This window comes from Heteronotia binoei, chromosome 10 (assembly GCF_032191835.1).
Source record: "Heteronotia binoei isolate CCM8104 ecotype False Entrance Well chromosome 10, APGP_CSIRO_Hbin_v1, whole genome shotgun sequence".
Classification (NCBI taxonomy): domain Eukaryota; kingdom Metazoa; phylum Chordata; class Lepidosauria; order Squamata; family Gekkonidae; genus Heteronotia; species Heteronotia binoei.
Window position 1 is genome coordinate 79,510,743 of NC_083232.1, and position 12,865 is coordinate 79,523,607.

General features: G+C 45.7%; 1 protein-coding gene across 1 annotated transcript in view; it reads right to left on the minus strand.

The window, feature by feature from the left end:
- Positions 1-235: 235 nt before the first annotated feature.
- Positions 236-12,865, minus strand: part of TBX20 (T-box transcription factor 20) — a 41,259-nt gene continuing 28,629 nt past the window's right edge. Inside the window, exons 7-8 of the mRNA XM_060248152.1 lie at positions 3,977-4,089; positions 236-1,068 (exon numbers count right to left, since the gene is read on the minus strand). Of these exons, the coding sequence (XP_060104135.1) occupies positions 728-1,068; positions 3,977-4,089 (454 nt within the window). The 3' untranslated portion in view covers positions 236-727. The remainder of the gene's footprint in view (positions 1,069-3,976; positions 4,090-12,865) is intronic.

Below are 12,865 nucleotides of genomic sequence, written 5' to 3' on the forward strand. Positions count from 1 at the left end.
AGTTTACCATCCTGCACACCCCCTGCCCATGGACGTTCATTGTATGCACCTTGAACACCTGAAAAGGACTAAGGACTAGGCCTAATCCCATGGGATCATCTTCTGTGCAAAAACCCCACTGGAGTGAAAAAAGATTTCCACTTCATACTTGAGCAGTCTCCTTCTTTTCCAACTGGGCTTGTTATCAAAGAATTCCAGTGGATTCTGCCCGGTGCTCTTAATGCACTGGGGGTAGGTATTTTAAAATATCTTTAAACAGGGTAGGGAGGACGGAGAGTGGTGTTTCCCTTCTGTTTCTTTCCTAGCAGACTCAATGCTGAAATAGCCTATGCATGCTCAAAGCGACAAATATTTTATTTCCCATTATTCAATAAAGAGCAATGAAGTCCTTTGCAAGATATTGCTTCTTTTTGCCCCCGTCGGGAGGGGAGGTCTATATACAATACAACTGTACAACTGCTGCAGGAACACAGCCTCTTACCTAGAGGTTATAATGCACCATAAGACCGTCCCTTGCAGTATTTGGAGTCCCTTTGGCTGCATCTGACATAGACTTTCGAGCCACTCCAACCTGCGCTCTTCCCATGATCCCTCAGAAGAGGAACCTAACCCCTTAATGGTTTATGCAGACTGGGTCTTTTCCTCCCTCACTGTTTCTCCATGGGCCTTCTGAAGAGGCCCGTCGTTATTTTCAGGCCCAGCCTCGGCTCGCCTCATCCAAAGTCAGTCATACAAAAGGCGTCATCACCGCCGAGGAGTGGCGCAGTCCCTGGATTGCCGCATAAGGCCCCTGCTGAAAGTAATGGTGGTATCTGGGCATGTGAAAAGACGGGAACGTCGGGCCGCTTCCCTGCATGGAGCTGGCAATGGCCGAAGGGGTGAGAGGCATTCCCAGACGGCTGTAGGGAGGCAGCGACCCTTGGATCGGGTGAGGAATCGGTGTGGCCAAGGAAGCTGTACTGGACCCCAGAGCGGTCAAGGACTGTGGATGTTGGAATCCGGGAAAGCTCGAGGTTGACGAGACCCAGGAACTGAGAGACAAGTTATCGGAGGCGGTGAATGCTGATCCTGCAAGCAGAGGAGGAGGAGATAGCTTTATCCAGGGGTCATTTTATAGAAAAAGAGGTGCCAGAGCTCATTAACACAACTCATTTGCATGACTCATTTGCGTCTGCCACACACCCCTGACATCACCAGAAGGTGGACTAAATTACATCAGCTCAGCATCTACCTTCAAATGCTTCTTGCATTATAACTGCCATCATAAAACCTTACTTCCATCATACTTTTAAAAATGACTTTCTCCTATGCGGCCACAGCGGCTTGTTGAAAATTTCCATCTGTCCACTTTATATGTTTTGGTTACTTTCCCATTTTTTAGAACGTTTTTAGAACGTTAGTCAAATCTTAGAGTTTAGCAAAAATTCTCAAAGGGAGTTTGAGCAGTGGAGCCCAGAAGCAAGGTTGGGGGGGGGGGATGTAAGAAAGAAAGAGCACAAGAACATTTAGAGGTTCCGGAGCTTCGCTCCTGAGAGCTCCTGCCCAAAACAAGGCCTGGCTTTGTCATACGAGCAACAACATCCGGATCACTTGTCAGTATGAAGTGGTACTGTTATCACTGCAACACCCAATAAGCTTAGAGGACAAACGAAGGCATCTGGCTGGAGGCTCAGCAGATAGAGGTGATCTTGGTGAAGTGGCTGCTGCCTTATCCAGCAGGTCAGAAAGAAAAGGCAGTGAGCAATCCCCAAAGGACTAGCCAAGGTCTGTTGCTAGGGAGGCCAGCCTCCAGGTGTTACATGGGGATGACCTGGAATGAGAGCTCATCTCCAGACGACAGAGATCAGTTCCCCTGGAGAAAATGGATAATTTGGAGGGTGGACTCTGGCATTGTCCCCAGGCTCCACCCTCAAATGTCCAGGAGTTTCCCAGCCTGGAGCTGGCAGCTCAGTGGCTGGTGGGGAGGACCTGACAACCCTACTCTTTTATGAGCAATTCAGGCAGGGTCAATGCAAATGTAGCCGGCATCTATGCGGATGGCGATTTAAAAGACTGGCCCCGCATTGCAGACACTCACAAACTGCCAGATCTCTCAATTATTTGGAAGCAAACAGCACAGTCCCTATGCAAAGTTGTCCTCGACTTTGCCCAGTTTCAATGGATTGAGACTGGAATAACACTGCAGAGGATTGCACTAAAAATCACCTTGCTTGGAGCCAAGTCCAAGAAGTGTTCCCAAATTCTCTTCTTTTTTTTCCCTATTTGCAGATTTAAGTAATAAAAAAAGAAAAAAGGAGAGAAGGCGATAGGAGTGGCCAAAGCTGAGCAAGCCAGGCGCGAGTGGCACATGTGGAACTGACAGTCACCTTCAGGAACTCTGTCTATTTGATATGCAACAGCAGACGGTTCTGATACTATGAAGACACAGATCTTTGGCTATTCCACTCGTCATACGACCCCCATTGCTTTTTGAGAACACTGATTTAATTCATCTATGTTTCGAGGCAGTATACCCGGGGGGTGGGGCGGGACGCCCAGCAACCAGATCACAACTGAGAACACCAAGCAATAAATCATACAAGAGCTTCAGCTACAACACTTACAATAGCAGAATGCAGGCAACAGGGTATAAATAAAGCTAAATGGGGCGATAAGATTCAAGCAATAAATTCAAGGGTAATAAGCTGCATACATATAAGAAAACCCAACGCTGAATGGTGATCTTGAATTTGACTTCCAACCGGAGTTTGGGAAATTCTTGGAGATCTGGGAGTGGCAGAACTCAGGAAAGGGAGGAGCTTCCGAGGGAAATGACACCACAGAGTCCATCCTACAGAGTTACCATTTCCTCTAAGAGAACTGATCTCTGCAGTCTGGAGATCAGCTGTAATTCTGGGAGAACTCCAAGCAGCACCTTGAGATTGGTAGCCTAACCCCTGTACCAGGCATATGGAGGAGGCCTCCCTAAACAAAATCACACAAAACAAACACACAAAAAGGCCTTGCTCTCTTGAGCACCTGCCTCTTTGATAAAGAGGCATATGCAACAAGGGCCCCTGAGAAAGAATTTGGGGAACAGGAAAAAAGCATGTACACAAGCAGCACATGGACTCTGTAGCTAACCGAGAGACTTGTAGGTGCTGGTGTGCTCTGATGATGTCAGCACTTCCAGGCTTTTGCCTGATGCACACAAAGGGTGTCAGGTCCTCCTGGCAAGGTTGTCACCTCTGGGCTGGGAAATAGCTGGAGATTTTGGGGGTGGAGCCTGGGGAAGGTGGGGTTTGAGGAGGGGAAGGACCTCACTTCCCAAAGCATCCATTTTCTCCAGGTCACATAATCTTGGTCATTTTCTCGTGGTCACATAATCTGAGAGCCACTTTGGTGTAGTGGTTAAGTGCACAGACTCATATCTGGGAGAACCGGGTTTGATTCCCCGCCCCTCCACTTGCAGCTGCTGGAATGGCCTTGTGTCAGCCATAGCTCTCGCAGGAGTTGTCCTTGAAAGGGCAGCTGCTGTGAGAGCTCTCTTAGCCCCACCCACCTCACAGGGTGCCTGTTGTGGAGGGGGGGGAGGTAGAGGAGATTGTGACTGCTCTGAGATTCAGAGTATAGAGCGGGATATAAATCCAATACAATCATATGGAGGCCAATTGTAGTAGTGGACAATTTCAAGGTGCCACCTAGAGGATGGCAGCCCTACTCCCGGCCACTGACAGGGGACAGCTGTAGAGTTGCTGTTTCCAGACTGAGAAACTCCCAGAGATTTGGAGATGAAGCCTGGGGAGAACAGGGTCCTCAGTGCTGTATAATGCCATAGATGCCATCCTCCAGGGGAACTGATCTCTGTAGTCTGGAGACGAGCTGTATTTCCAAAAGATCCCCAGGTCCCCATCTGGAGGCTGGCAGCCCATGTTTGCTTGAGCCAGGAGTGAAGGTGGACTGCTGGGCTCTGGAGGCGAAAACAAAGGAAACATACCTCTGCTTTGTGTTGCTTGGTTCTCATCTCCTAGGACATCATCCTCTCCCCCATAGGTTCTGATGGGAGATCGTGCGTAGGAATGCTTCTGAATGAGGCTCTCCACACTTTCTCTGTGAAAAGAAACACACTACAGTCACTAATAGCCTCAAAGACAGCTATCTACCGATTGCATCCCTTCTGCTAGAAGGTGCTTGGACCACTTTGCTGATACTTGCTGATACTTTCTGATAACCTGCAGAGAAAACCAATAAATAATCCAAGCTAAAGATGCTATAATGGGATGGACAGTGAAGCAAGGAGAGACTTCTAGCACTCAGGTGGCCCAACAAGATCCTTTAAAATGCCATATACTATATTAAAGCAGTGTTACATATGTATGGTTTTCTCTTCACTTTGAACTGTCTAGACCCATTTTCAATGCAACAGTAGGCCATACATCAGCATCCCATGAGGCCTCATGAGAGCAGAAGGACTGGCCTTTTGGCATTCTTACACCTTTACTTGGGCTTCCTGCCTATATCATAAGGCCCCTAAGCTCAGAGGTTGGGAAACGCCTAGAGGTTTGGGGGGTGGAGTCCAAGAAGGGTGGGGTTTGGGTAGTGGAGGGGTTTCAGTGCCATAGTGTCCACCTTCCAAAATAGCCATTTTTGCTAGGGGAACCAATCTCTTCCGCCTGGAAATCAGTTGTAATAGCGGGGAATCTCCAGCCACCACCTAGAGGTTGTCAATTCTACTATATCATGATGGCATAGTATTTAAAATATTGTAAACAAGTTTGCCCCCCCCAAAAAAAAAACCTCGAACAGCAAAACGCCAGATAATCCATTGAAAAACAATAGAACAATCAATAAGAATAATTTTAAAAGTGAGCTATAAAGCAGCCAACAGAACTTTAAAAATCGACACAATGCCTGCCACGAAATGGACGTTTTCAATCCTTTTCAGAACCTTAAAGCAAGCGGCTTTACAAATCTCATATTCAACTACATTAAAAAGCCCTGCTTTCTGCTGTTATCACCCTCCCCTTCTGCCCTACTCTGAACTGGTGCATGGTGGAGAAACATATGAACTGTGAAGCCCTTTCCTATGGAAGTAGGTACCTTCTGCCACTGAATATTGCAAAGGGAAAGTAATCAGAGACAAGGATCCTGCTGGGCACCTTTCCTTTTTTTTGGTATTTTTTTTGTATTTTTTATGTGCCTGTGTGCTTGATGTTAACTCTGCTTAGGATTTCACACTGTGTGTCTGTTAGCAGCTGCAAGTCATGGTGATCTCTGGTGATTGACCCCTAGAGACACCATTAAGGTACCTTCTAAGTTTTTCTGAAGTACCTCCTTCTCCAAAGCCCAGGAAAGTCCAGATTGTCTTTTCCTTTTGAAGAAGTGATACTTGTGGGGGGTGGCACACCAAGTAGGCACCAGAAAACACATTGGCAGGTGCTATGGCGCCCATGGGCACCACATTGGGTGACATTGTCTCAAATCATTTCTTGCCTCTCAAGAAAACAGATTCCCTGGCAGTTTTCTTTAATAGAAAAAGGGCTCGAAGAATGGGAGCAGTTGTCAGAAATGTGGCTTTTCGGAAGCAAGAGGAATCTGGAGATCCTCAGCAATTTAACTGATCTATCAACAAACCCCATGTTAAGCTAGCAAAGACCCATCCGTCTTGATGCTCTTCCAAATTGGCTGCTTGTTCTTGCACTCATGTGCAATCCAGGTAATTGCAGGTGTTGATACCTGGTGTTTGGCGGAAGTCCCCTCTGAACATGCTTGGGTTGCTAAAAATGTGTAGCATTCCGGCAATATAGTATTTTTTCAAAAGGAGGAGCAGGGCAGGGTTGCCAAATAGCATAATAAATCTTCACAATGGTGCATCTCTCTCTCTTTCTCTCTTACTAAGGGCAGTTATATTTGTATCGTCCTTGGACTATCACTGGTATGATTACTTATGCGAGTCTCTTGGAAAAAGAAAAATCTATGGAAGAGAGAGAAAAGCAGGGGGAGAGAATCTTATCAAAGTAATTTACTTGCGGGGACTGGAAGCGGACAGAAAGCAATGGCAGTCGCTACTGAGAGGATGGTATAATTGAATTATTGCCTTTTAAGTGATTGAAGACTGGGGCCATCCCCGAGTTATCTCCCAGCAGATCTCACAAGGGAAAGGGGGGGAGAGATACTGCATTGGTTCTGTTATGGATCTGATGCCTTCTTCTCTTGTTTTGAGTAATAGAAGAAAGACAAATATATATTATTCTGGAAAAACAAAAGGACAATGGGAGCAGCACAACATGAGATATTAAGATAATTTAAGTGAAGGGTTTTAAGAACTCATCTACTGCTCACCATTTCTAAACTTGAAGGCAGGTATCTTGTACCAGCCTGAATAATTCCAGGCAGAGAGGGGCAGGACAGAGAATGTAAACTTTGTGCTGGTTTTTTGTTATAATTTATACCCTGCCTTCTTAAATAAGAACTAAGGTGATGCACTTAAATCATGCTCTACAACTAGTATTATGGGAAGGCCACTGTAAAGATAAGAAAGAAAGTGGCGGGCCAGGGCCCCCATGTCCTTCATTGTTTGCTGTCAAGAACATTTGGCACAGCTTTTTCTGGACACTGCTCTTTTGGCGGTGGAGTGATATCAGGAGGGCCAGATTTGACATCGGGGCCTCCAGATGCTGATCCCTTCTCTAACAGGATAAGAAACAGTAGGGTGCAGGGACTGGACAAGGGAGACCCAAACACCAATTCCCACTCACTTATAAAGCTCACTGGGGGACCTTGGGCCAAGACACTCCTGCTCAGCCTAACACACAAAGGGACAAAAGGGAGTGGAACTACAAGTCTGAGAGCTTTGGGAGAAGGGCAGGAGGAAAATGCAATCTGTCACGTCCTGCTTTTCTCAAATGGAAAAAGCAAGATGTTCTTCTGAGGACACTTCCACTTTTTTGCTCTCTTAAGAAGGTGCTTCCAGCAAAATGATCCATGGCTCTTGCTTAGAGCTCTTTTTTTTAGAAGCCATGTTGGATCAGGCCAAAAACACAGTGGCCAATAAAACCAGGTGCCATCAGGAGGTCCATCAGTGGGGCCAGGACACTAGAACCCCCCCCCCCACTGTGCTCCCCCCAAGCACCAAGAATACAGAGCATCACTGCCCCAGACAGAGAGTTCCAACAATACGCTGTGGCTAATAGCCACTGATGGACCTCTGCTCCATATGCTTATCCAATCTCCTTTTGAAGCCGTCTATGCATGTAGCTGCCACCACCTCCTGTGGCAGTGAATTCCATGTGTTACTGTTAATCACCCTTTGGGTGAAGAAGTACTTCCTTTTATCCATTCTAACCTGACTGCTCAGCAATTTCATTGAGTGTCCACGGGTTCTTGTATTGTGAGAAAGGGAGAAAAGTACTTCTTTCTCTACCTTCCCTGTTCCACACATAATCTTGTAAACCTCTATCATGTCACCCCTCAGTCGATGCTTCTCCAAGCTAAAGAGCCCCAAGCGTTTTAACCTTTCTTCATAGGGAAAGTGTTCCAACCCTTTTCTAGTTGCCCTTTTCTGCACTTTTTCCAATGCCTCTGTAGCATCTCGGCTTGGACCTGCTTGTGTCACTTCTATTGTTGTTGTTGTTGTTGTTATAAACCACCCTCCACTGTAGGGTTCAGGGTGGTGTACAACATATTTAAACACTTCATAGAACATAAATTAATTTAAAACAATGTAACAGAAGGTAATTACTATTTTGTTTCCTTTGTCCTCCTAACTGTCCTTCAATTTACGTCTCCCCTCTTGACTAGTTTGCCTTTTCCCTGTTCTGTCTTCCAATCTAGCTGTATCCAAATGTTACATCTTATTCTGTCCCTGACAGATGCTCAGCATATTTCCTGCATAATGTTCACAGTGCCATTTGCCCACTGACGGCAGGTAATCTCCCATTAATGCCCTCAAAAACTTGAGAAGCAGGAGAAAAGGCTGGGAAGTGGGGAAATGGCATCCATGATGATGCTCTAGGAAATTCTGCTGATCTCTTTGGTCTTTACCCAGAAGGCACACCACCTGAAAGCGATATCATTTCCTCTTGATACCCATATCCTAAAGTACCAACCCCAAAGCCTCCCAGCATTTGCTACTGCAGAGATGCAAACTCTAATTTCAATGCATTTGGAAAGAGCTGAGCTAAATGTCATAATGCAGTTTTGCAGAAGTAATGTAGATTAGGAGAGGGTAGCTATTTATGATACCCCTGGAATTCAGCAAAAACAGTGCCCTATGCAACAGTGGTCTTTAACCTTTCCAGACCCAGGTGGCAGCATAGGTCTCAGGGGGCTGGAAACATATAATAGGAAGTCATTGAACACTAGAGTCACATGACAGGAAGAGGAGCAGCCAAACGTGCAACCTCGTCTCCATGGTGCACACATGCAAAAAGCGTTGGATGACTGAGTGGGGGAGGGACGAAGGAGCCCGGCCAGGCAATCTGGCTTTTCAACAGGGTGTAACAGTTGGGATTAATTCTAGCTTCCCCCCCCCCCACATCTGAAACAGCTGGTTGGCACTTATAAAAACTTGGATAAAACCTTCAGTTGTAATGACCAGTTGCACAGACGCAGCCTCAGCTTCAATTCCCGCCCCCCTAGAAACAGATGCAGATAATTTTATAAATTACCAGCAGAGAGATCAATATATTTCCTATTACAATTCTACTCCATAAAATTTGAGACAGAAATTCAATTTGGGCAATTTGAAACAGAAATTCAATTTGGGGTGTTCTTATACAGCACAAATGGACATTTTTCAAAAATAATACATATTGTGCTGGTCATTTTTGTGAATAATTATACAATCCCAGTTTAATCTAAGAAAGCTTTGGCTTCATTTATAACCAGATACTCATTACCCCTAACACTTAATCCCATTTTTCTCAGATGATAAACTTTGCCAGCAACAGCCATTAAACACAATCCTGAATGCTCTCCATGTGTCTTCCAGGTATAGCCTCTGAACAGAGCTGAATCTGGGATAATAGAACTAATGCCCTTCCTGAAAATCCAGATCCAAAATTAATATAATTTTTTTGAAGTTCACACCACTAATGTACTGCCTTGGATACAGCCACATCAAAAGCTGGGATATAAATATTAAACACACCTCAGTAAGACAATTAATACACAGCAGCTGTTAAAGATCACTTTATAGAAGAATCATAAATATTGAACAGCAAAAACATATGAACATATGAACATATGAAGCTGCCTTATACTGAATCAGACCTTTGGTCCATCAAAGTCAGTATTGTCTTCTCAGACTGGCAGCGGCTCTCCAGGGTCTCCAGCTGAGGTTTTTCACACCTACTTGCCTGGACCCTTTTTTGGAGATGCCAGGGATTGAACCTGGGACCTTCTGCTTCCCAAGCAGATGCTCTACCACTGAGCCACCATCCCTCCCACAAAACACACACAAAACTTTCTAAACTGAATTTTAACACACTGACTAGAAGCCTGCTGAAACAACAATGGCTTTGCCCAGTGCTGAAATGACACTGAGGATGATGTCTGGGGGGGGCCCCCAGGAAAGACCATTCCACAATCATGGTGCCACCACCAAAAAGGGACTGTCCACCTCCATATAGTTGGCCAGGGTTCCTGAACAAGGTCTCTGATGAAGAGATATGTGCACAACAGCATACATGTAGAACAGTAAACATGAAGCCTCAATGTTTGACAGAATACATGAAGCTAGTTTGACCTCTTTTTTTAATTGGACCAGGGTGTACATAAGAACATAAGAGAAGCCATGTTGGATCAGGCCAATGGCCCATCCAGTCCAACACTCTGTCACACAGTGGCTAAAAATTTATATACACACACACACACACACTGTGGCTAATAGCCACTGATGGACTTCTGCTCCATATTTTTATCTAAACCCCTCTTGAAGGTAGCCATGCTTGTGGCTGCCACCACCTCCTGTGGCAGTGAATTCCACATGTTAATCACCCTTTGGGTGAAGAAGTACTTCCTTTGTAGGTAGCAATGAGGCCCTAGAGAAGCAGGTAAGGAGTATATAACAGACCCAGCTAAGTGCCAACAATAGGTCAGTGATCTTTCTTGCTTCTGCCGTGCATGACCACATGCTTTGGCTCATGCCCCAGGTTGGCTACTGATGCAGACAGATCTATTCAATGTTCATTCTTGTTTCTTTTAAAGTTCAAAAAAGTAATTTTAAAATTAATATTCTAAGGGGGGGGAAGTAATCGACCCGACCAATGCAATCTGCGGATCCATTCAACTCATGAAAAAGAAAACTGCCTAACACTAGAATATATGGACAGGAATTAAACAGCAGCCAGGACATTTTTCATTTTGAATCTCAAAGGCATTCATCACACACAGGTGCCTCTTAACAGCACCTTGGGAAGAACTCCCCAAGCTCGAAAAAAGACTTCAGAAGTGAGTCATCTCCACAGGCTCTGAAAGTGCAAAAATAAATTTGCTTGGAACTTCAGTGCAGACAAAAAACCAGAAATGACGACTAACAGGAAAAAGATTCAAACTGCAGTGGTAGAAAATTAGACCAAGCCCTCCATGACAAGAGGCCCTTCCTCTCACTCACTCACCCCCCTGCAGCATAAAAACCTGTGATGTAATCCTGTCTGTCTAGGAGTAGGGGAAACCCAGAGCCAGATCCCCATTTTGCCTTGAAGCTTCCAGGGTGGCCATGATGGGACCATGCCTCTTTCTCAGCCTAGCCTGCCCCCAGGTTGTTTCTCCGCTCCCCTCATTGTCAGGGGAGGTGACTCCTGTAACCACAAGATGGTGATGCAGCAACTAACTACTGCCTGAAAACTGTATATTTGCAACACAAATCCAAAGGCTTGAACAAGGATTCAAAGTTGTGTTTTTTTATGGGGGCAATAAACAGATTCCGATGTCAACCCTGCTTTCTCTGCCTGATCTTTCCATGTTCAAGGGCTTGTCTGCATAATGGCCTATGTCAAATGTGCTAAATGGGTTACTTTTCATTTTCTCAGGTACAGACAGAAGTATGCCATCAGTGTACCCTGCCCACTCTGCAGATGTGCCCTCAAGTGCATGGAGGTCAAGGACTTTGAGAGGAAAGACTTGCCACCATTTATAACCCCCACACAAACATTGTAGAGGAACCAAGTATTCTGAAACTACAGTAAACCTTCTTGAAGTTAGCACATATGAAACAATCTGCCATAAACCGTGACTGCTGGAAAATACAGTAAGGCCCTGACCTGGATAGCCCAGGCAAGCCCAGTCTTGCCAGATCTGGGAAGCTAAGCAGAGTTGACTCTGGCAAGTACCTTGGATGGGAGACCTCCTTGGAAGACCAGCAGTTGGGAGGCAGGGGCAGGCTTTATTTGGCCAGCTCTCTGAATATCCTCCAGGTCCCCAGTAGGGGTCAGTTACCAGAAGTCACCATGACTTCCAGCTACACACACATGCAAACAAGTACACACACACACACACACACACAAAATACAAAAAATATTTTTAAAAGAAAATACAATAAAGAAGAACTGAGTCAACCCTGAGTATAAAACCTAGAAATTCCTAAATGAATACATGAATACATGAAGATGGCCTTTGAGCAAGACTCTTGGTCTATTGAGGTCAGGCTTCTGTATTCTGATTGGCACCGGCTCTCCAAGGCTTCAAGCAGAGCTCTTTCACATCACCTATTATGGGCCATACTAGACTGTGCATCTGACAAACATTTGGATCAGGAGCGCAGCGCAATGGGAGTAGGGGCTTCCTTCCAACAAGCTTTCCCCTAGCCAAAACTGCCAGGACTGTCTACACTGTACTGCAGCACATGAAGACGCACAGCAAGGTAAATGGGCCCCCATGGCTGTTCCAACCAGGTAAGACAATGTGAAAGGAAAGACTGAAGCCCCTTCTCCCCAACACTGCAATCCCAAGCCAAACCAGGCCCTGGACCACTTGGAAGTTCTAGTTCCCTAATGTGATGATGTTATCCTTGATTTAACTTTTGTCACATGTATCATTTTGTTGGGCCCTTCCAAATCCTTTTAACTGGAGATGTCAGAAATTGAACCTGGGAGCTTCTGAAGAAGAAGATGTTGGATTTATATCCCGCCCTCTACTCTGAAGAGTCTCAGAGCGGCTCACAATCTCCCTTACCTTCCTCCCCCACAACAGACACCCAGTGAGGTGGGTGGGGCTGGAGAGGGCTCTCACAGCAGCTGCCGTTTCAAGGACAACCTCTGCCAGAGCTATGGCTGACCCAAGGCCATTCCAGCAGGTGCACGTGGAGGAGTGGGGAATCAAACCCAGTTCTCCCAGATAAGAGTCCGCACACTTAACCACTACACCAAACTGGCTCTGCCTACAAAGGAGACGATGTGTCACTGAGCCGTGGCCCCACCCACAATATTTTCCAGGCACAATGGCAATCCTACACATAGTGAATAAGCTTTGGTGCTTCCAAGAGGTCCTGGCACGCCACTTCCCTGGAAGCTGCACTCCCAACTCCTTTCCTATAAGCCCAGCAATTTCAGCAACTGCTTACAAAATATTCACAGCTCAGGGAAAGCATTCCGTGCATGCCCAGAAGCACTTTAGTTTTTGTTCCCACTTAACATCCTCCAGAGCGAAGCCCTGGCATCGACAGCAGTTTCCAGAGCTGAGTTCACAGATTCTGGAGTTGTGCCCTGACAGTAAATCTGAAATGGGAAGTTTGAAATTGCTAAAGTCACATATTTATAAAATCAGATTCAATTAGGTGAGAAAAGTGCAATTTCTGTCATCATGTCATAAAAAAGACGCTTCCGTCCCCCCCCCCCCCTCCCACCCCCTCTCAAAGCTACTGTATGGAAGCCTAGCCGGTATTGTT